At 43.7% G+C, this 25095-nt stretch overlaps 2 protein-coding genes across 2 annotated transcripts in view; one reads left to right on the forward strand and one right to left on the reverse strand.

Annotated features, from left to right (window-relative positions):
- Nucleotides 1-8132, reverse strand: part of SERINC1 (serine incorporator 1) — a 22647-nt gene extending 14515 nt beyond the window's left edge. The window contains exons 1-2 of the mRNA XM_032762333.2: nucleotides 7834-8132; nucleotides 1178-1339 (exon numbers count right to left, since the gene is read on the reverse strand). Of these exons, the coding sequence (XP_032618224.1) occupies nucleotides 1178-1339; nucleotides 7834-7872 (201 nt within the window). The 5' untranslated portion in view covers nucleotides 7873-8132. The remainder of the gene's footprint in view (nucleotides 1-1177; nucleotides 1340-7833) is intronic.
- Nucleotides 8133-8307: 175 nt separating this feature from the next.
- The window catches only part of PKIB (cAMP-dependent protein kinase inhibitor beta), a 155359-nt gene continuing 138571 nt past the window's right edge, over nucleotides 8308-25095 (forward strand). The window contains exon 1 of the mRNA XM_075063909.1: nucleotides 8308-8487. The gene's annotated coding sequence lies outside the window, so the exon portion shown is untranslated. The remainder of the gene's footprint in view (nucleotides 8488-25095) is intronic.

Below are 25095 nucleotides of genomic sequence, written 5' to 3' on the forward strand. Positions count from 1 at the left end.
CTAGCATATATATACCTGCCCCTGGAAATTTTCACTCCATGCATCTGATGAAGTGGGTATTTACCCACGAAAGCTCATGCTCCAAAACGTCTGTTAGTCTATAAGGTGCCACAGGATTCTCTGCTGCTTTTACAGATCCAGGCTAACACGGCTACCCCTCTGATAATTAATTTAATGTGTGGGTTAGAATTATAAAACAAACTTACTAAAAATCACACACACACACAACCAACAGAATTCAAACAACACAACTGAGCCACCATCAATTTTTTGGGACTCACAAAGGAACTTAAGTTCCATTTGCTGGTCTGAAACACCACTAATAACAGCCCCAGAGTCGCATACATTTCTGATGACAACTATGATGATGATAATGAAACAAAACAAAAGGCAGAAATTCTTAGGTCTGTTTGGACACAGCCTTGGCCGGGAATGGAGTCACAGACTGCGGCTGGGCTGGGGCCAGGAGGAGAGCCAGGTGAAGGCTAGGGCCAGGGACAGGTGCAGGGCCGGGAACCAGGGGCGGGGCTGAATGTTGCTCCCTCCCCAATTCCCCATGGGGGTTGGCCCAGGCCCCACCATGCCCCCAAAATGTTCCTTCACACGCACCCAGGAGCCAGGGGAGGGGTGCCCCGGTGTGGGGACCTCTGATGTAATTACAGCAGTCTGTTCAATACATGACTAGCAAGCCATATTAGAAAAGTCACAATTCTTTTAATCAGTTGAATTAATTGCAGTACAAATTACTTATTCCCATTAGCAAAATTGTGTCACCTAAGAAAAATGATGTCACCTTATATAGTCTCAGATTTAAAAGCTAAAATTTAGCAAGTAGAAAACAATGAATCCAGAAAATTTATTATTCTGCATACAAATGTGTTGTGTTGGAGCAGCGCTTGGACCTAAGTAGTAATTCAAGAGACTCAACTTTACTTCTGAAGGCTGCTGCTTACATGACAACTGCATACCAATTAACACTGCACTTCTTCTAAGATTCAGCTGCTTATACTTAATAGAACTTGTAAGGTTATCTGATGACTCCAAGTAATATTACAAGCATGTTTACTAGTAGCAATGCAAGTACTTCACAGCATGAAGCATGACACCATGAAAGTATGTGACTTAACTATTTTGCAACACCTGTTCTACCAAAACATGAAATCAGAAAAGTAATGACCTTCTTCAGCTGTTCCTCCATTCCTGGCATTAGCATGACACAGGCAACACTCACTCCAAGGAGCAAGATGAAAGCATAAATCAACCTAGTTATGGTGGAGTTGTTTCCAATGGGGCAGCATCGGCACAGCAGACATGGGGCACTTCCACATAAACATGGTATCTGGAAGAAAGATACATTATAGAACAGTTTACTTTAAACAATTATGAGCTGTTTATTACATTATTCAAAGATTTACGCAGGATGTGTGGATTTTAAGTGATGGAAAAATCTAGCCCATCTCCTTATCAATGCAAGATAATTCCCTGTTGCATGTTACATTGTTTTGTCTAGCCCAGTGAATGTTCCAAGGGATTAGGTTTCTACACTAAAACCTACCACTGTAAATGTTAAAGTCTACATCAACGCACAAATGCAGATTACTTCTGTTTTCCAAGGACACTAGTTAACTTCTTTGGGAGAAAGTTCACAGGTTTGGGGTTATTTTGGTGCAGAGGAGGCCCTAAATGTTGCACGATGGTCAGTTCTTATTTAGCTAAGGAAATCTCTGCCTGTGAAATCTGTTTAACATTTTGCTGTTCTAGGGGGTTTTTTATTTATACATTCATATTTTGGGGAAGGACTGTCAGTTTCTATATGCCTGTACATTAAAGTTTAAGGGCTATGCATACCAGTTACAGAGATTTCTCAGCACTTCTGTAATAGAAATAAAATGGTCCAATCCTTCTCTTAAAAATATGTTGCTTATTGACGGAGTTTGACAGCTATTCAAATCAAGACACATCAGGTAATTCCTAATTACTTGATTAACTTGCACAATATAAAAAGGATTCAAAAATCCAAGAGTAAAACAAAAATGGAATACACCCATAATTAGTTCATATCTAGCAAGTATTTTCAGTTGTACAGTATTCCTTTCTACCTTTGACAATATCTTGAGAAAAAAAGTGTTATAAGTGAGGACAAAATAACTCACTCATTGCTTTAGCACATCTGGATGCAGTTTGCTCTTACAATGAAATAATACATATTTTCTTATTTAAACCTATAACATTTTGCCTCTTAGCACCATTCTCCCACCCACAGATTGCATTAAATGCGGTTGGGATTGCACAAGTGAATGTCAATTAGATAACAATTGAAAGTAATATCTAGGAATATGGATCACCCCAAGATTTTTTCTTTTTAAATGTAGTTTTCTTCATAATTTAGTTAAAACGGAATAACATTGTTTTAGTCTATGGTAGGTAGTGCAGGCGGGTGATTAATATCTAAACTTTGGGGGTCATGTAGTTTTCAGTGGAAATGTTAGGTTACTGATATCAGAATCACTCAATGCTAGCTCAGTGTTTCCTGTGGTCTTGTGGTCATCTCCAATCTTTTTTACCCTCTTCATCTGTATTTGCTGTTCTTCAAAGTTGGAGCAGCCAAGAGCTATCACAGGCCAGGTCTACACTGCGACTTTAAATCGGTTTAATGGCCGATATACCGATTTAACGCTGTATCCGTTCACACGACGTCATCATTAATATCGAGTTAAACGGCTCCTTAAATCGATTTCGGAACTCCTCCCAAACGAGAGGAGTAGCGCTAAATTCGATAGTGATAACTCGGATTAGGGTTCATGTGGACGGAAATCGACGTTATTGGCCTCCGGGCGGCATCCCAGAGTGCAGCACTGACCGCTCTGGACAGCAATCTGAACTCGGATGCAGCGGGCAGGTAAACAGGAAAAGCCCCGCGAACTTTTGAATTACATTTCCTGCTTGCCCAGCGTGGAGCTCTGATCAGCACGGCTGGCGATGCAGTTTGAAATCGAAAAAGAGCTCCAGCATAGACCGTACGGGAGATACTAGGTCTGATCGCTGTATGGGGAGACAAATCTGTTGTATCCAGCTCCGTTACAGAACACGAAATGCCAAAGCGTTTGAATAAAAAACTCCAGGATACACAGCGCTGCGTGACAAGCGTAACGGGAAGCCAGAGACTCAAATGGACGCTCATGAAGGGAGGGAGGGGGTACTGAGGACTCCAGCTATCCCACAGTCCACAGCAGTCTCTGAAAATTATTTGCATTCTTGGCTGAGCTCCAAATGTCTGTAGGTTCAAACACAGTGTCTGGCGTGGTTCAGGGAACAGCTCCTCAGTTTATTTCCCCCCACCACCACGTGAAAAAAAAAAGGGAAAGATTGCTGTGCTATGGCGTTTGCTCAATGCACTCCGCGAAAAAGGCGCCAAAGGGTTGTCTGCTGCCTTCACAAAGGGAGGGGTGAGGCTGTACCCAGCACCACCCGGGGCAATGTTTTCTGCCCCATCAGGCACTGTGCTCTCAACACGGAAGTGGGAACTATGGGATAGCTGAGGAACAGCTACCCACAGTGCACTGCTCCTGAAATCGATGGTAGCTTTGGACCATGGACGCAAACAATCGATTTCGGGATCCCACTGTGGACACGCTAAACTGATTTTATTAGATCTGTTTTGTAATATCGGTTTAAGCTAATTCGAAATAATCGTGCAGTGTAGACGTACCCACCGTACTCTACTACAGATACACCTTCCAAAGAGTATAAATAAAGCCACAGGAGAGTTACAGCACTTAGAGAGCACAATCCTAGTCCATTTCCCCTCCACTTGCGCACATAAAAGGCTGCAATAACCTTTTGCTTCTGCTATTGATTTTTCCACTAAAATCTACAGCTCAAAATGTGTTTGGGCACGTGGCAGGCAACAGATTGGTAACTATGATAGGGTATGACAAACACTGACTTAAGCTATATAGCCACCACTTGATGCTCTAACAGAGCTCCTGTTCTTTCATCTCCTCTGTACAGGTGTGAAACATGGACACTATATAGGCATCACATCAAGCAGCTTGAAGCATTCCACATGCGTTGCCTTTGCAACATCATGAAGATCTGCTGGCAAGACAAAGTGCCCAATGTTGAGGTCCTCGAGAGATCCCAGATGACAAGCATTGAAATGATGATCATGAAGTCACAGCTACATTGGACCAGTCATGTCATCCGCATAGATGCCAACAGAATCCCCCGCCAGCTTCTCTATGGTGAGCTCTCCCAGGGCATCCAGCATATAGGTCGTCCACAAAAACATTACAAGGACACCACCAAAGCCAATCTGCAGTATAGCAGTATCAAACCCAGGGACCTTGAGGACGTCGCCAGCGACAGAACACAGTGGCGTGCAACAGTCAGAAACACCTGCATCGCCTTTGGGGAAGACCGCTGACTGCATCTACAAGAGGCACGTGAACGACGTCACACAGCACCAGCAGCGCACAACCCATTGACTGCGAACTTCCCATGCACCCTCTGCAGCAAAATGTGCACCTCTAGAATTGGCTTGTATAGCCATCAGAAGGCACACCATGAGACCAACAATAGATGATTTGCTCAGATTTGTCATCATCGGATCGATAGACTACCAAGGATGCTCTAACATAGATCTTAACCTTTCCCTACATGAGGCTCCCAAAACAACGTGTTCCTCAAACAACAACCATAACCCAGATTATTTTTTCCATATCTGAGTCATTTGCACCTAATCCCTTTTCCAAGATTTTTGGCTGTTGATGGGCCGAATGGTGGGCTTGGCAGAAAAGGAATTGCTTCACCAGCTGCTGCTAGGGACTCGCTGCATGGACAATCTGTGCAAGGATCACTGCTTTGATGAAGCCCTGGGTCATAAGCAGGGATCCTAGAAATCTATTTGCCATGGAAAAAAGTGGAATTTTTGTTTGTAAGAGAATCTTTAGTTTTCATATTTTGTGAAAAAATAAAAACATTAACAATTAACTAAATTTTACTGAAAGTACCAGTGTCACTTATTCAATGTAAAAGTGGCAAAGAGTTCTTTGGCACTTTATAGACTAACAGATGTATTGGAGCATGAGTTTTTGTGGGTGAATACTGACTGCCCGAACACCAGCCACTGCCAGCTCTATGTCACTATGTTTCAGTTAATAGAGAGAGACAGATAATGGACACTTGGATAAACCAAGTTCTACTATATACCAAGAAAATATTGTGCTCAATCAATACCTACACATATTGTGGCATGGAGAACTAAAGTTCATTTTAATCACAGAAAAACATGGATGTTTATGGGGGTTTTTTAATTGGAGAATTTGGGGCTTTTTATCACAGAAAATTAGAATCCTTTGTCATAAGATACTCACCCAGTGCTCAAGTGACTGCTGCGGCTTGCCCCTAACTAAGGATGCAAAAGTGTAAAGCAGTAGCATAAATAAAGAACAATTTTCTCCTTGTCCCTGAGTCCTAATGCCTGACTATCACACAGACAGATGCTTTCGTTTTTTTTAAATCATGACTTTTGGCCACAACTTCACTCTGAAAAATCATGTCCTGACATTGTTCATGCTTGCATTCATGGCAGTTACACATGCACATCACAGATTTCCAGGCACATTTCTCATACGTATTACAGTAGACCCTCAGAGTTATGAACACCTTGAGAATGGATGTTTTCATAACTCTGAAATGTTCATAACTTTGAACAAAATGTTTTGGTTGTTCTTTCAAGATGTTTACAACTGAACATTAACTTAATACAGCTTTACTACGCAGAAGAAAAATGCAGCTTTACCTTTTTTAGTTGTTTACATTTAACATAATACTGTACCTGCTTTTTGGGGCGGGGGGAGGAGCGGAGGGGAAGGAAGCGGGGAGGGGAAGGAAGCAGGGAGTTTCTCTGCTGCTGCCTGACTGCATATTTCTGGTTCCAAATGAGGTGTGTGGTTGACTGGTCAGTTCGCAACTCTGTGTTTGTAACTCTTAGGTTCTACTGTATTTATTGTTGTAGCATCATAGTACCTGTGAAAACCAGTCATGAACCAGGACTGCACTGTGCTAGGTACTGTATAAACAGAACAAAAAGACTGTCCCTACCTCAAAGAACTTACAATCTATGTATAAGACAAGAGACTCCAGATGGATACAAACAAACCAACGAGGCAATACAAGGAAACAGCGAGACAATACTGGTCAGCATAACAGGCAGTGGTCTCAGCATACCAGCAGCCTAAACACTGTCAAGTTTTTTGCAAGCAGCACAGTAAAGGAGAGTTTTAAGAAAGGATTTGAAGAGGGATAATGAATTAGTTTTGCAGCCATTTACAGGGAGCTCATCCAAAGTGTGAAAGGGAGCATGGGAGAAAATACGAAGGTGCTTGTTTGAAAATTTAACAAGCAGGCAATGGAGGTTGGCATCATTGGTCAATCAGCAGTGGGAGCTGAGCTTTTGAAACTGAATAAGAACATAGGGAGGGTAGGGATAGGCTGTGAAGGGCTTTAAAAGTGAAAGTGAAGACATGCAAATTATGTGTTTATAACAGAGATCATATTACAATTGCTTAAGGGCTACAAAGAAACTCATTACAGTTACTGTATTTCCTTCATCTTCACTAGCTTTATTTCTACACTTAGCACATATTTACTTTTTTCAGAAAACAGAATGAAAATGGAATTCTGTACATCAAATTTTTTGTTTTTAAACCAACAGTATCTCACTCAAAACAAGGTGTAAAGTTTTTTTAAATGCACCTAAGTTACTCAGGACACTATGTCCCATTGATTTTGAAAAATATGTACCCGAGATCTCCAAAACCGCTCTTGTTCCCTATTCTACCTATTTGCACAGCAACTAAACAGCAGTGGTACACAGAATGACTTCAAAATAATTAGTAAGCCGGTGATATCTTAAGAAAAAAAAACCTTTCCCATGCAGAGGAGTTGTAATAGTTAATGTATTTTTCCACAGAGTTTTAAGTCTTAAGCAGAGTTGTTTTTAAATAGCATATTTTTGAGTAATGAGGATTAATTTCCAGCACTAAACAACGCTCAGTATGATGGTGACATCATTGTAGACTGGTTTCAGAGTAGCGCAAAAAGAACAGGAGTACTTGTAGCACCTTAGAGACTACCAAATTTATTTCAGCATAAGCTTTCGTGTGCTACAGCTCACTTCTTTGGATACATACACAGACAGGAGATATCATTGTAGCCTGTGCTGCAGTAACCAAAGTGTCTTGGTGAGAGAGATGCTACAGAGGATGCAGTTGCTGCTAAGTAAGCCATGAAGAAAGAACTAGACATGTCTAATTTCAACAAGATGGAGGTAGTATTTTTGCAGGGTACCCACACTAAGGGTGAAGAACACTGTGAAACTCAATACTAGTATCAGTTACATTTTCACTATTTTTGCGGATCTGAAGAAAAACCAGCACATTTTCCTGGGCAGTAAATGTTCCTATCTCCTGACAAGCGGTATCAACGGCCAGGCCAGTTAAGCCGAGACCCAAGCCGACGAGACCAGCATGTGGCCGCCTGAGACGCCGAGTTGAGCCGGGAGGCAGTGAGGGAGACGATCCGGAGTAACAAGGGCTGAAGGGGAGTGTAACGGCGGGGCAGGGAGCGCGGCCCTGCAGCGACAATCGGCTCCGCTAGGGCGGCAGCGCCGCTTTGGGGAATTAAATCCCGTCTGGGCAAAGCCCCGGCAAAGGCTCCATGGGGACAATGGGGCGGGAGCTCTGGGGCCAGGCGCAGCTGGCGGAGGCAGAACTGGAGGCCCCCGCAGGGGCCGGGGATTACCGCGCCCCGCGCCGCGGCCCACATTACCCAGCTCGCCATGGAGCACAGGCCCAGGACGCTCCCCATCTCCTAGGCAGCGGCGGACTCCGACGCGTTAAAGATGGAGGCGACTCCCCACTCCAGCAGCTTCTTCCTGAGTCAGCTCGTTGTTTACCCTCCAGACGGGCACTTCCGGCCTCTGACGTTAGCGCATTCGTCACTTCCGGAAGGCGTGCACCCTCACCCTAAAAAGAAGGGGCGCCGCGGAAGGAGAAATCTCACTGCGCAGGCGTTAACGAGGCATCGCGTGCAGAGTCGGGAGGGGCGCCGCAATGGGGCCGGGCTTCAGAGTAGTACTAACCCCAGCGAGGGGCGGGGTTTTGTGAAGGGGCGGGGCTTCACAGCAAGGTATAGTGAGGGGCGGGGCTTGGGCAGAGCGGGAGGAGCTCTGGGAAGGGGTTGGGGCTCCAGAACGAGGGCGCGCTGGGATGTGGAGGGGGTTTGCGGGTGGGAGCCCCCGACGTCCATGGACTGCGGCTGAGAGTTCCTGCCCTTGGCACAGCTCTGTGCAGCCTAGCCCCTCACTCTGTCTCCTGCGTGTGTCCAGCAGCCCTGCTAGCTGGTTCTTCCCTACCTTCGGGTACCAGACCTGTCGTCCCTTCTCCCTTGAGAAGCTGCCACTTATCTAGCAACTACTACCAGGTGAGAAATGAATTGATAATAATGGAAAAGAAAATTGTCCAAAGTGAGAAGCCTTTTTTCAGACAACATGAGTTGTTCTTGTTATGGGAAAATGAAAACAGGTTCTAGTCTTGCAGTGAATACCTCATGTGCCCAGATAGCCACCCCTGTTGAATGCACGGTAGGATTAAGGCCCAGCTGTGTGTATGCTTTGTTCACTTGTAATCAGAGTTAAATACTTAGTTACCATAAATTTGATGTTACATGCACCTGCATATGACCAACTATTGTATTTGTCAAATTTCTTTGATTATTGATAAGTAGGACAGATTAGACATAATTGGTAAAAAGGGTCTGAAGGAATTATTTTAGTTTTTATTATAGTATCTAGAAACACAGATTACTGAACTGTGTAGGCAATAAGTATTGTGTGAGTTGGTTTTCTCCTGAAATAAAAAAAATTACTGAGTAGTTGTATGTTTTTCTAGACAAAACTAACCAATAAAAAGTATTAGGTGAGGTTCTATGGCCTATGTTATGCAGGAAGTCATTATAGTCCTCTCTGGTATTAAAAATTTAAGAGTATTATTTAGTATTGCACCTGTAATTGCCTGGCCCCTCAACTTTCTGGATCATATTGTCATCTCTCCCTCCTGTTTCTTCTGCCCTCTTTTATGAGGATCTGCCAATTAAGTTCCAGCTCATTTCACTAATGCAGCAGCCGAGGCTAATCAGCCAGCCAGCCAGCCAACTGCAGGCCTCTGGCTCCAGAAGAATGGTATCCCTTAGGGCCTGCTAGGGCAGTTACCACATATAGGTGGTATCTCAGCGCCTCTGCAGCCCAGTGTATACAGTATTCCTTCTCGAGGAGAGTACCAGGTTTCCTGGTCCAAGTTTTCTACTCATTAAGAATAGTATGCTCTTATACATGAAAGGTTTGGGATAGCACTGCACTATGGCACCGTGAGAGGCATTTGTAGGATGAATTCTTGAGAGAAATCAGGGCTGTGCAATGCTACTTTTTCAACACTTAGCCAGACAGTTGACTGTAGCGATTGTTTGCCATTTGGTCTGTTCCTGCACAACCACAAAGGTTTTATGACGGCCTGAGAGTCCAACATAGGAACAGAGTTGATGAACCCATGTAATAGGGGTTCTGTCTCTGGGCCACCTCCACCCGTAGCTTGGTGGAATTTTATCCCAGATATTACAAGCCACTTGTAGAACGGCATTCGGTGAAATATCTTGTGGCATCCTTGCGACATGTCCAAAAAGCATGAGGCACTACCTGTGGATGATGGCCCCAATAATCTGTATACCTGAGTGACCATAAACATCTGCATTACAGATGAAGTCATTCCACTATATGCCCAGTATATGAAGTGGACATTTTGTCTTCAGCTTTGTCCAGTCTGTGTAGTATAGTGTCCATGTTTCACAACCATACAACTGTATGGGAAGGATACATCTCAAATAAATCCTGAACTTGGTTGTCATAATAAGATGATGTTGATCTTTACCTGTTGTAAATGGACCGTGGCAGATGCTGCAGTGCCAATCCGATGAAGAGCCTCCACGTGAGACTTGGAGGAGCTGGTAAGTATAGAACTGAGATATCAAAAGCTGGAAACTGATTCGACCGTTTAATTGTTCAAAGAAACTGGAGTCACGGATGGACCCAGTCCTAGATTTTGCAGTTTTGTCTTTGACCACGAAACATGGAGACCAGTCTTAGCTGACTCCTGCTCCATATGCTGGAGTGCCTCATGAAACCTGTCAGGGCTCTGTACTAAGAGTATCATCATCAGCATGGGCAAGGGTCTGTGAGCGAGAGATCACCGATCTCAATGCTTATGGACCTGACAGAATGCTGCATTATGAAATCCATTGCCCAAGAGTGCAGGGGCCAAAACACAACCCTGCACAACACCAGATACTGAATTAAAAAGGCACTGACATCCTGTTCCCCAGATGAACATGGGCAGTCCTTCCATTATGCAGCTCTCTAATCAAGTCCAGCAGAGTGGTAGGGATACTTACGCCCTTTAAGGCCTTCCATAGCACAACACGTTCATTCACTCTAGTCCAATAGTGGCTTTTTTTATAGAACCTGTTTAATTTTCTGAAATGTTTGATCACACTATCATGTATCTTGTTGAGGGATTGATTTTTTTTTTTTAAACAAGGTTTTAAGAGATCTGCCTCATAAGGAAAGGCAGCAAAAATCTTCTATAGTTCCCTACTAGGTCTAGAAAGACCCAGATCTGCTTTTTTAGTTCTTGATATAGGGGTGTTTGCAAGGCCCTCAACCAGGGGTTGTACTTTACTGTTCCCTATTAGATCTCAAATATTTCATCGTCCATTTTCCCATCTTACACTTCTTTGGGTTTGCTATTAAATTTGCCTCTTGTAGGCTTGAAGGATGGCTGCTAGGTTCTGGAGGTTGGTGGGCCAGTCTTGACTGTTGACCACTATATCGTCTAGGTAGGCCACAGCATAGTGATGGTGGGGCCATATCATCCGGGTCATCAGCTTTTGAAAGGTGGCTGTGTGGCCCTGTGCAATCTAAAGGACATGGTAACAGGCCTACCAAAGTAGAAAAGGCATATTTTCCTCAGGAGTAAGGTGAATTTGCCAGTGGCTCTTAATTAGATCTACTGTTGTGATAAGTGGACTTGACCAAGGCAATACATCAGATCATTGATTTGAGGAATCTGATATGCATCAAGTTCAGAAATGGCATTTATCTGATGGAAATCTGCAAATATATGACAGTCCCATCCAGTTTTGATACCAAAACCACTGGACTATACCAGGTGCTATGGGACTCCTCAATTACTTCCAATCTTAACATTTCTTGTACTTCCTGAACGAACATGGGTTTTATATCTTCTCAGATTTGATATGACTTCCAAATGGACTTGGCCTCTGGCCCTCTGTGGATGTGGCAAGTCACCAAGACCGTTTCTTTGTAAGCTATCAGGAGGTTGTTTGTGTGCCTTCTCTGCCCATTAGACTGCTCCTCCCCAACTGATACAGCCTCTATGCCAATTTCAGCCATTTTAGGGAGCTGAGGCACAAGCTCCTTTTCTCTCTCCTCTGACTGGGTGAAGAGGCTTTCCCAAACCTTTCAGGGTTTAAAAACAGATTTACGTTATAAATAGGCTTATGTTTTTGCTGGCCCAGGCAGTAAATTTCATAATGTACTGGTCCCACCTCACAGAGCACTTCATAATGGCCCTGCCATTTGGCCCAGAATTTGCTCTCCAAGCCAGCAAGGAGTAGGAGCACTTGGTCTCCCAGTTGGAATCCCCTGCCGTTAGCCCCTTTATTATAATATAGCATCTAGGTCTGTTTGGCCTGAGAGAAGTTAGTTCGGGAAGAGTGTCACGAGTATTCTAACCTTATTTGAATGACATATTGGAGGACATGGGAAGTTCACCCACCCACTCTACCAGAAACTCCCTAACCAAATCTAACACTCCTTGAGGCTGCCTCCTATAAAGGAGCTCAAAAGGGGAGAAGGCTGTGGTACCTTCTTCTGCACTGCAAACAAAAAGATAAGGTAGCAGCTGGTCCCAGTGTTTGGCCTCTGGTCCCACAAACAGTTTTAACACCTTCTTGAGGGTCCTTTTGAACCACTCCACGTGACCCTGGTAGACTGAGGTATGGAGCAGTTTTACTTTCAGTAGTACCCACATTTGTTGGAGCATGTGAAACATGAAGTTTATACCTTGATCAGAGACAACTTCTGATGGAAGGCCAGCCCTGGAAAACACTTGGAGTAGCTCTCACAGTAGGGTGAAGGTAAAGGAGTTTCATAAGGGAGTCGCCTCTGCATATTACATAAATTCCCATATAAACTTGTGACCTTGCACACACTTCTCCATAAGGCCTATTACATCAATCCCTAACTGCTCAAAAGGGGTCGCAATGAAGTGAGCAGATGAGAGGGCCTGGCCCCAACATTTTGGGGCTACTTTTTGGCAATCGGCATGATAAGCAAAAAATCAGCTGCTACTTTATATATCTGTGACCAAAAGAATTGGGCCAACAATCTTTGAGGTTTTCACCTTAGGTAAGTGTCTGGACGTGGCAAGAGCATGGGCTAGCTGTAGGAATTCCCATCAGGCAAGCCTGGGAACTAGGAGTTGAGAATCTGGGTTCTTTAGTTTGGGGTGTCTTTCTTCTTGGTTAAAAAAATAAAATCTAATCCCCTAATTCAAAGTGGGGAAACTGGTGAGTGTACACACGTGACCACCTTGTTGACTGGTGAATTGGTTGAAACGTTCCCAGAGCATCTGGCTGTCATGCTGAGCTGCTACAACATCAAAGCAGTTGCTCTGGATGCTGTAGTCTAGGATGGGAAGAGGCTCTGTAGTGTCCTTGGGTGGGGGAATCTACCAGTTGTTGGGGATGTTCCCTCCCTCGGGTCTACCTTCTCGGAAGATTTTTCTCCTGGCTCCATGGAGTTGCCTCCAGCACGCATAGGCTTGTCCTTCCTTCCAAGATTTCTTTAGCTACTTTTGTGAGCCCTGGTGCCCTCATGAGACTTCTAAAAGATCAAACTGAGTGATGGGGAGGCATTTTTGGGGGAGGGGTTCTTTTCTTGCATCTAAACAGGGTCTGGGTATAGAGGGAAGTGATTTTTGTGCCAGGAGCATCCAAAGATGTTTCCAGTTGCATCCCTGGGTCACTGGCCAGGGTAAGCGATCTGCCACTCCTCTGAGGTGCCCTATCTGATCTGCTACCTGCAAAATGACAGAAGCCATTGGGTATATACAAGTTTCTCCATAAATGCAGGAAATCTGAATGGCTCTCTCTCAGGGCTGTGAGTGGGTCCTGGTGAAGAAGAATTTACCCACACCCCGAGTCTGTCAATCCCTCTACTGTGTCTGGCCCTATTTTTAGACAGGACCACAAAGGGTCTCAGGGGCAGTTCAGTTCAGTTGCTTTGGGTTCTCCACAGTTTGGTCAAAGGCATCCTAAATAGTATGCCCAGGTTGCCCACAGCAATAATATACCACTTGCCTTTCACCAAAGGATGGTGATGATCTTTTGAAAATCTGGGACTTAAATGGCCCTTGTTCTTTGTCTGTGGTCCTCTGATGAGAGTAAAGTTTCAGTTGCTCAAGGAGGACCATTACAGCAACCCTTGCTGGGTTGGTAGGTTGTCTCTCGCCAACATTCTAAGTGGGGCCAGCCTAACAGAGACTGGCTGTCCCACTATTAGTTAATTCAGCTTTCAAGAACCTCTCAGTTGTCTCAGCTGCCTCCTCAGTAGATGTAGGACAAAGTCATCAAATCCAGGTTTATACCATCATAGGGGAAATGTGCAGGTTTTTTTCTAGGACAATATTGTCCATGACCTCCACCACTGTCTTAGCCTCTAGGTTTAATCATTGAGTAGCCAGGTCCCAGAGCTGCTGAGCTACCGCCCAGAGGCACACTGCCTTAAGGAATGGCTCTCATTTAAATTTCTTTCATTAAGCCTTTAGAAAAGCCAAGGTGGTCCATGATGGTGGCCTTTAACATTGTATAAGCTTGTGCCTGATTCACACTCAGGGCCTGATCAACTGCTTGGGCATCTCCAGTGAGGTATGAGGCTAGTAACACCACCTCAAGACCTCCTCTCCCAGCCCGATGTGGTGGTGACATGCTCACACATGGTCAGATAAGCTTTTGGGTCAATACTGCTACCCACCTTGGTCAAGGTAAGACTGGGTGAAGCTCTAGAGCAAGCCTCCCTTCCATAGTTGTTCCCATATCCCAGTAGTTGCTGTGAGAGCAAGTAGGCCATTTCCACTTGGAACTGTCCTGGTCATGCTTGGTCAGCTGGGCTTCCTGCAGGTGCTGCTGCATGTCCAGGAGTGCCATCTGGAACTAGTGGTTCCTTTCATTCTCCATTTGCAGCTGATTCACCATTAATCAGAGTATCTCCTCTCTAGCTTTTCTTGATGGAAGAGTTCAGGCCATAACCCTGTCCAGGCACCATCTGTGAAAAACTGATCTATCTTATAGTGCCCTCCTCCTCTTGCTGAGCCAGTTCAGTCCCTGGGGTGATTCTGCTTGAAGCACTCTTTGAACCCAGAGAAGCAGTTTCCAACAGGGTTAGTTTTTATTTCAAGCCTTCTTAACAAAAGAAATCAAAACCTCACAAATTCCTCCCTCAAAGTCTGTGTAGGCTAAGTAGTCCCTTTACCAAGTCTGTCCCTCATCCCAGTAAATTCAGCAACCCCAAACATCCTAACTCTTACCTCAGAGCCTCAGTAATAAAAAGACTTCACACCATCCCCCTGATGTCCATTTAGTTTCTGGAACAATTCCTCACCATAGTTGTTCCTGTAGCAATCCATTGGGCTCACGGTCCCAGACTCCTCAACTTTCCAGAGGACATTACTCTCTCCCACCTTCTCTTCCTGCTGCCCTCTTTTATGAGCATCAGCCGATTAATTTCCAGTTCTTTTCTCAGGTGCAGCAGATGAGTCTAATCAGCCAGCTGCAGGCCTCTGACCCCAGATGAATGGTGTCCTTGATACTTTCACAGTTGGTCAGGATGGATCAATATATGGAAACCTGAAAGGAAGAGGCTAGTGACTCTCCAGTTGCTTTCGTTCTGCACCTTCTCATTAGGGCATATAGCCCTTAAATGTTAAAAAAGCCATCATTTCCTTATAATTTACGTAAGCAGTTGACATATGTATTAATTGGTTCCTGCCCTTAGCAGCTGAGTTCTCAAACTTGATTAATTTGTTGTTTTAAGAGGCAAGAGGCTTAGTGGCTGAGGTAATTATACAACATTTCTCTTTACATCCTTATAAAAACAGTGTCTGACTAAGCAGTAGGGTAAAGTTTCTGAGATGGAAAAAATTACTCTCCCTGACTCCAAACCTGATGAATAAGGAGTAAAGCTTTTACAGTGATATTCTATATTATATGTATAAAAAATAGCTTCTGAAATATATCAGAGGATGCTGTCCCCTAGAGGTCCTTGTAAACTAACAAATGGAAACCTATGCAAGAGCCAGCACTATGATGACAGCATTTAAATTGCAATTACCAATCTGAAGATGGGATTTTTCACTTTAAGCAATCTATAAGTACACATTCTCTAGGATAAATTTGTGTATACAATACTCCTGTATATTTCACTTACTTATATTTAAGCCACATTTAAGTGGACCTTCCTTGTCTGCAATTCATTTCCTTTTGCTTGATCTTGTATTGAAGAGTCATCCCAACATTTGTAATATTTCAATAATTTCCATGACAACAGATTGATATGCAGGATTAAGCCTTCATAGTGGGAGGAGGAATGGATTATAAGAGACTAAAGCTCTTGTTTCAGGTAGAGCACACAAGAAATCACGATGCAAGTTTATAGAGTTAAAATGAGTTCAAATGCTGTGTTTTTGAAGTCTGAACTAGAATTACATTAGTATGGAAAGAAATGCCTGTTAGAAGAAATGGGAGAGAGGTAATGTAACTGAAGAAATTTCTCTCTGATTAAACTTCTTTTGTTTTACAAATGCTATTTTGAACATTTTCTAGGATTTATTGAAAGTACAGTAGAAGCTCAGAGTTATGAACTGACTGGTCAACCGCACCCCTCATTTGGAACTTGAAGTACACAATCAGGCAGCAGCAGAGACAAGATCAAAAAACCAACCAAAAAAAAACCATACAGGACAGTACTGTGTTAAACTTAAGTTTACAAAAAAAAATTGACAAGGTAAAGAAACTGTTTCTGTGCTTGTTTCATTTTAATTAAGATTGTTTTCTTTTCCTACATAGTATAGTTTCAAGCTGTATTAAGTCAATGTTCAATTATAATCTTTTGAAAGAAACATAACGTTTTATTCAGAATTACAGACATTTCAGAGAAGCATATGAACAACCTCCATTCCCAAGGTGTTCATAATTGAGGTTCTACTGTATATGCAATTCTATGATGAAATATTAAGGCTGAATGTTTAATGGTCATGATTTTCATGGCAAACTATGACATCATCATGGTGCCCCATTTACTTGAATGTGATTCAGTGCTGCTGGCACAAGACTTTGCTATTAAAAGCAATGTTAATTCATATGATCAGTTTTTAGCCAAGCTAAACCACTGGTGTTAATCATATTTTGCATTTCTGCAGCAATCATAAGGATGGTCTAGTGAATAGGGACATCATCTGTGGCAGTTCCCATTTTGCTTTGCTACTAGTTTAACAAGCTGAACCTTTGTGTTTATATTATTCATCTCTGGTGTAAATCCACTGATGCCAGTGAAATTATACCAGGAATGAATTTGACCTGTTGTTTAGTGTCAACAGGAGAGATTTTCAAGGGCGTAACTCCAATTTGTGCTTTGAGAATCCAATAAATAATCAGTAGCATACTTACAATTGATGGAAACTGGGTTTTCAGTGTGTTATATTGGGCTTCCATCCATCACAAAACATGCCATTTTTCAGCAAGATAGATGTTGCCAGCAAGAGGTTCTGAAAGGAAATTCTAATTAAACATCATTTGAAATATATTTCACAGTTTAATAGCATGATGTTCTTCTCAAATGACAAAATATCAGACTGTTCTGCCATGCTAAATCAGTAATGTGTAGCTTTCTCTTAGCCTTGGAACCATTGTTTTCATCTTGATGCTGTAGATAGTCAGTTGTTTCCCAAGTTCTCCCCTTCTCCTTCATGTTAAGTGAAGGTAGAATCTGGCCCTTCATATGTGCACTATAAATGACTTCCTAGTTCTCACTTTTGTGGGGTTTGAGAGACACAGACTACCCCATGTGCAGGACGCTACCAAATTCAGGGTCCATTTTGGTCAATTTCATGTCCCAGTGAGCAAGTTTGCAGGAATGTAGGCAATGAGCTAGATGTACGTTTTTAAGTAGAAAATTTGCCGAAACGGAAAATCCTAAGTCAATACTGCAGAATATTTTTAGAATGAATTTCAAATTTGTACTCATATTTGCTCTGGAAACCCGATTTGATGAGTTACTTCCATCCAATCAGGTAACTGAAATGCATCACAAATATTGATTATTCAATAATGCTTGCAGAGTACACTTTGCAAGCAATCCATATGCTGATTAATGTTTGCATGGCACATTTAGTTTCTAACAATAAGCAAATCTGTGTAAATCAAAATGGAAAATACTAAATTGGTCATTTCAAATTGTTAGCTCAGCACTGATGTTAAAGAGGTGTGTGTATGTGTACAAGGTGCACACACAGTTTGCATTAGTGCAAATTGACATAACTTTATTGAAATCAGTGGAGCTACATATGCCAGTTTACACCAGCTGAGAATCTGGCATTTGGTATGCAGTAGGCAGCATGTGCTGTGAGATCAGTTGTACCTTTTATAGTAATTAGCTCTTTATTTGAAAAAAAATTATATAGTTAAATGTCTCATCTAAAAATAGGCCAGGGAATCTGGCTATTTTTAGCCATGGATTAATAGGCCAGTTGCAAACGAGACAGTTTAATACTAAATGGCCTTGCAGTTTTGCATGTTGTAATTAAGACCTAGGTTATATGCAAGCAGAAGGACCAGATGGTGCTTGAGTTAATCTGTTTTCTGGACAGTAGATTACTGAGCCAGTTGATGATTAAAACTGGGTTCTTACAATAGACCTTGAAAAATGCAAATATGAACACAAAACTGTTACAGAGAGTCCAAGAATTTATAAAGAAGAGGACAGCATCTTATGTCAGATCTTCAGCTGGTGTAAATCAGCATAACTATGAGAGTCAGTGGCGCTAAGCCAATTTACACCAGCTGAGGTCTGGCCCCTGTTTATATTTTCATTTCATTTTTCAGAGGTCCTGAAGAAAACACGTTGCCATCAACTGCTGTAGCTGTTTTGGATGAAGTGGCATGGCACCAAAGGTTAGGGACCATTCTACTGTAATGGTTGAAGAGGAAGTTCTCAGTGCGTTTATTAGATTAATGTCTGTTAGATGTATAATTACATTCTTGGCATTAACGCTATAAAATATATTTTACTTTGTTTTTAAATGCTAAAATGGAATTTCTTTAAGTTACTTAAATAACTTTTGTTATTTAACAATACCATCCAATATTCTCTTGTATAGCATGTTTCGTGGGAGGATACCAAAGCTTTTCACAGGCATTAAGGGTTCCAATTGTTACATTACAGCAGAACTAGTAGTAGGGGGCAATGTGGAGTTGCATTGCCTGTATCTTCAGGAAGGCAAAATGCCTACAGGAGCAGATAGGAACATCCCTTCTGTATCACTACTGCAGTTTGGCTCTGTGAGGACCTGCTCTGCACAGCTCTAGCAAGGCTAGCAGTAGCAGTGGCATGAATCTGGAGCAATTCTTGAGTACAAGGATTGCTGTTGTGCCAGGGAAGAGGGAGTGATTCCTTGCATCCTCTCCCCAATGCAGATCAGGGCTGGGAACAATTGAGCCTTATGGAGCGTCTACAACTGGCAAAGTTACAGCGCTGGCAGTTACAGCGCCACTCGGAGAGCGCAGAAGGAAAACTGACAGCTGCCTGTGCAATAGTGTGTTCACACTTCCAGTGCTATTTGGAGCGGTGCGCTCTGGGCAACTATCCCACAGAGCACCTCTTTCTCTTTTGCTATTAAGACTTGTGGGAACATGGAGGGGTTTGTGGGGCATCCTTGGTCCAGTCCCAATGCCCCATGATGCATTGCTTCGCATGCCAGCAATCCCTGTGGTTCCGTTCACATTTGGCACCATCTTTCAATGGTTTGTGTACTATGTGCCTCTTTCGGGCTGCAGGAATGGATCCCAAACTGCTGATCAATATGCTGCTCGCTCTGACCAACATGTCACGAGTGACAGTAGTTATTCCTTAAATTGCAAAGGCAAGAGGAGTGTGACCTTGATCTCACCACGCGAAGTAGCTATGACACAAGATTGCTTGTGGCATTCACAGAGGTGCTGACTATAGTGGAATGTTGCTTTTGGGCTCGGGAAACAAGCACTGAGTGGTGGGATGACATTGTGATGCACGTCTGGGATGACGAAAAGTGGCTGCAGAACTTTCACATGAGGAAAGCCACATTCATGGGACTGTGTGATGAATTTGCCCCAGCCCTGTGGTGCAAGGACACAAGAATGAGAGCTGTCCTGCCATTGGAGAAGCGTATGGCGATTGCACTGTGGAAGCTAGCTACTCCAGACTGCTACCAATCAGTTGCTAACCAGTTCAGAGTGGGAAAGTCCACCACTGGAGTTGTGTTGACGGAAGTGTAGAGGGCCATTAATAGCATCCTGCTCTGAAAGACCATGACTCTGGGCAACGTGTGTGACATTGTGGATGGCTTTGCACAAAGGGGCTTCCCTAGCCATAGAGGGGCGACAGATGGCACGTATATTCCAATTCTGGCATCAGACCACCTAGTCACTGAGTACATTAATTGCAAGGGGTATTTCTCAATGGTCCTCCAGGTGCTTGTGGATCACTGTGGGCGTTTCACAGACATTAACCCAGGCTGGTCCGGAAAGGTGCATGACGCACGCATTTTTTAGAACACTGGACTGTTCAGGAAGCTGCAAGCAGGGACTTTCTTCCTAGACCAGAAGATCACCATAGGGGAAGTCAAAATGCCCATTGTGATCCTGGGAGACCCCGTCTACCCCTTAATGTCATGGCTTATGAAGCTATATATGTGGCAACTTGACAGCAACAAGGAGTGGTTCAGCAACAGGCTGAGCAAGTGCAGAATGATTGTTTAGTGTGCATTTGGCCATTTAAAAGCACGCTGGCAATGCCTGTATGGGAAGGTGGACATGGCTGATGACAATATTCCTATGTTTATAGCTGTGTGCTGTACACTCCATAATATTTGTGAAGGGAAAGGTGAAAGCTTCACTGAGGGCTGGACTGCAGAGGCTCAGCACCTCGAGGCTGAGTTTGAACAGCCAGAAACCAGGGCTATTAGAGGGGTACAGCGCAAGGCCATGAGGATCAGGGATGCCTTAAGGCCGCAATTTGAAGCTGAAAGCCACTAATATTTGTTGCTATGCTCAGGATTGCAGTGCTTGTAATGCTAGGAGGTGATTGGTGTGCATGATGCAAGAAGTGGCCTTAACATAATAGTATGTTGCTTTGCAGTGCTCTTTTTGCTTTCACATAATAGAATAAAGATAGCTTTCAAACAAACAATTCTTTTATTAAAAGACAACAATCAGAGGAGAGAGTCAGATGAAAAAAATCATCAACAGGGAGGGGGATAGGGGAGGAGAAGGTCTAAAGAGGAGGAGGGGTCCCGGGAGGGCTACAGATTTATGTATGTCCTGGGATCATACCTAACCTTCTCCTCTGGAGTACTATGCAGTGGGTGCTGTAGTTCAGCAGGGCCAAACTGCAGAGGGATGGGTGCTGAGTGCAATGGGAGTGCGCAGTGCTGGACTGTGAGGAGGGAGAAGTGGAATGCTGCGAGTAGAGAGTGGAGCCAGGAGGTTGATAGCAGCATGGTGGTGGTGTGGGGGGCACATGGGAAAGAGTTTTGCAACAGCAGCTGGAGGGGAGGGAGGTGTGGAGCTGCTTGGTTTGAAGAGCTAGTATCACCTGGAGTGTGTCCACTTGGTGCTCCATAATGTTTACAAGCCGCTCCCTGGCTTCTTTCTGGTGTGCCACGTTCTCCTTTCAGTCTCTCTTCTTAGTGTCCCACCAATCCTTCAATTCCTGTTTCTCAGCAGTAGAGTGCATCATAACCTCACAGAGAAAGTCCTTAGTTCTTCGTGGCCACTTTTAATTCTGCACAGCCATTCTGCCGCTGATAACAAAGGAGGAGGGTGGGCTCCCAACGTCATCTCTGAAGTTTAAATGCAACACAGACAACACTGATTCAGTGCTTTAAAGCACAGCCAGTACTCACACGCCTGTCACTAACTGGCTGACCCCAGGCAAGCACACATGAGCCACAAGACCCCCAAAATGGTGAGTAGCTGCACGGGTAGGGTAAACTCACTCTTCCCAAACCCTGCTGTACACTGGGCATGTGGCTCCTGGGGAGAGCTAGCACTGTAGTGGGGGCCTGATAATCATTCCTGTCCCCACACTTTCCACAGGATGTGATCATTATGGAATATCTTGCTGCAGAAGGTGAGCACTGAATCAAGGGATGGTCTTCTCCAAGCCTGCGACTTCCACCCTGGCCCCTATGTGGCTCGACTGTGTGCAGCAATGGTCGCCTCTCACCCCACCCCTGTGATGCCACAGTGGCGTGGGAAAATTACCGTTAATGGGGCAAGAAACAAAGCAGCTCTGCTGAGGAACCTGTGGCAGCGGATTGCTGAGTATCTCCACAAGAGTTTCCTGGAGATCTCTGAGGGAGAGTCCCATGAAGTGAAGGAGTCTATCAACAGCCTGTTCCGTTGCTCATCTTAGGCATGCGGTGGGAGACAGGCCTGCTTTCTGCAACCCTCCTGCCCCCAACAAATAGCTTCTGCAATTCCCCAAATCAGATCCATTTACCAGGGGCCTCCTCTTCTGTTTGTGCTTCGCCAAGATCTGACAGCTGTGATTGGCTAGGAGTAGAAAAGAGCTCTTGACTGCATGTAGCTCTTGCCTCCCAGTTGTCCTCTGGTTCTGGGTCTCCCTCCCCCTCTTTGTCCAAGATTTCCTCCTCCTGGCTCGATCCACTCTCTACTGGCACACGAGCCAACAAAGGATCCACAGGGTCCTTCACAGTGGAGGTGGGGTCGCCACCAAGTATCGCATCCAGCTCTTTGTAGAACCGGCAGCTCATGGGCACAGCACTGGAGCGGGAGTTTGCCCGCTGCACCTTGTGACAGGCATTCCACTGCTCCTTTACTTTTACCCTACACTGCATTGTGTTCTGGTCATGGCCCCTTTCTATCATGCATCATGAAATCTGTCTGTAAGTATCATAATTCCTACGGCTGGAGTGTAGCTGGGACTGCACAGCCTCCTCTCCCCAAATGCCAGTGAGGTCCAGCAGCTCGGAATTGTTCCAAGGGGGGATCGCCTGGTGCATGGAGCAGGCCTGGCCACCTGGAAAGATGCGGTGAGACCACTGAACGCCTCAGCGAGCAAACAGGAAGGGGACTTTCAAATTTGGAAAGGAATGTACAGAGTGGGAATGACAGTTGGTCACCTGAGGGCAGGGCAGTAGAGTTCAAACTGATGACCAGAAAGGTAAGAAAAGGAATTGTGGGACACCTCCCGGAGGCCAGTCGCAGTGCTATAATTGCCCTGGTGTCTACACTGGCACCACAGCGCTGTAGCCCCGGCGCAGAAAGCTCTACACCTCTCGTCAGGGTGGGTTTTTTAATAGCACTACAACTGCGCACTTTCTGCACTAAGTTGCTTAGCAGTGTGTACACCTCATAAGTTACAGTGCAGAAACCTGCTTTACTGTGCAGAAACTTGCCAGTGTGGATGGGGCCTGAGTTAAACCTCAACTAGAGAAACCAAAACATTGAATCCCCACTAAACTTGGCTAAAGTTTGGCTACAACTCCAATCTTTATACTGTACCAAACGTTCCTGTGAGAGAGGAAAGTATTATTCCAGTTTTTGTAGAAAAAAGGGGAAAACTTAAGCAAAACAAAACATTTTCCACCAAAGTCACGAACTGTGGAGCCAGATATAGAACCCGAGTCCTGCCTCAGACAAAATTACTAAGAGAAATGTTTTAAAACTGTGCACTAAATGGAAAAAATGATGTCACACTATTAAGCTGTCAACATTTTCTCGGTTTGGGTAAAACATAATGGTTCATTGTCCTCTCTTATAGTGGAACAAATTGTTCTTCTGAAAACTAATAGTAATAGAGTCCACAGGCAAACTGATCAATATATTCAAGGTAGAAACTCAGTGTTTATTTTCAGAATCTGTTGTCTCCTTAAGGAAGCATTGTTCTTTCAGTATGTTGGAGACATTAGGTCCAACATATTCAAACACAGGTGCTTAAAATTAGGCACATAAAAAAAAAAAAAGTGGCCCGATTTTCAGCGGAGCTGATAGACTAGTTGTTTCAATTGACTTCAGTGGAATTTGTTGGTGCTTTGGATCTCCAGAAATTAGATGATCTGGTTATGCACCTGATTTTAGGTACCCATATTTTAAAACGTTAGCCCTAAGGATCCAGTTCTGACCTAGTTTACACCCTATGAAACTTGACTGGAAAGCGGAGTTGTGTAAGACAGAATTTGACCCTAAAAGTGAACTATCTGGTAAGATTTGATACTAAGGAAGAGGAGAAAAAAAGCATACACAAGCATGAAGTCTTCCACATTCCTTTTCATATCAGTGGCTTAACAAGCTGGTTTGAATAACAGTGTTTTTGCACTGTTAAATCATTCCTAGTATTCTGCACTGGAGCAATGGTAGTGACATGATAGCATTATAATGATGGAATAGCCACAGGGTAGAAAAAGCTTCCAAGAACATATTTCTAAGAGGGCTTTGGAATATCTCTATCTTTAATTTATTATACATAAAAAGGAAAAACTAAGCAGAGCAAATCTATTTTTGTATGATTAACCATTCTACACATTGAAGTTTATTATAATGAAAGAAATCAGAACCTCAAATTATCCTTCTTTATTTAACAGGGATATTTTGAAAAGAATGTCACAAATTATCTTACTTTGTTTTAGTCAGTGTTTCTCAAACTGGGATCGCCGCTTGTGTAGGGAAAGCCCCTGGCGGACTGGGCCACGGTTTACCGCTGCAGGCCAATGGGAGTTGCTGGAAGTGGCACGGGCTGAGAGACTTACTGGCCGCCACTTCCAGCAGCCCGCATTGGCCTGCAGCAGTGAACCAGGGCCAGTGGGAGCCGCAATTGGCCAAACCTGCGGACGGGGTAGGTAAACAAACTGGCCCGGCCTGCCAGGGGCTTTCCCTACACTAGCAGTGACCCCAGTTTGAGAAACACTGGTTTTAGTGCTGCAGAAGCACCAGCTCAGGACATTTTTCAGGATCAGGAGAAAGACCCACCTGGTTGGTGTTGGTGGAAGCCATAACAGTGATGATCAAGTTTCAATCTCCCTGCTGTGCTCCAAGCTTATTGCCATGTTCAGGTAGCTTGCCAGGATAGTTCAAAACAGTAGTGGCCTAATGAAGTACTAAAATGTGATATGGTTGCCTTATTCTTTTAACTGCATGGGAATGACCAAGCTGAATTGGGTCAATTTCTAACCTCAGTTACACCCAGGGAACATAGTTATCAAGGAAGATACAAGTACAAGCAAATATTAGAGTTATTTTAAAACATTTGTATATATTTAAATGCAAATTAGCTTCTGTTCTTTTGTTTGCTGGCAATGTGATCCTCAGCTGAACTCCTCTCACCTACAGGAAGTTTGTCTTACTGAATTCAGAGTATGCCTTCAACAGACTGTGGGTCCATCAAGTGTTCTGAACAACCTACATAATACATCCCCATGAAGATAGAAGTTAACTTTCTTCAGTTTCAAGGAAGTAATTGTTTGAAAGTAATCCTTTTTCTCTGCCCTATTAGTTGTTGTTGTAAGCTTTATTTTTGGATTGCATTCTTCATCTACTTCTGTTTCTGTAACTTTGCCAAATGATGGGATTTCTCTTTGCAGCATTAATTGTGAACAGGGACATCATTATCATCAGATATTTGACCAA

Source organism: Chelonoidis abingdonii, chromosome 3 (assembly GCF_003597395.2).
Source record: "Chelonoidis abingdonii isolate Lonesome George chromosome 3, CheloAbing_2.0, whole genome shotgun sequence".
Taxonomy (NCBI): Eukaryota; Metazoa; Chordata; order Testudines; family Testudinidae; genus Chelonoidis; species Chelonoidis abingdonii.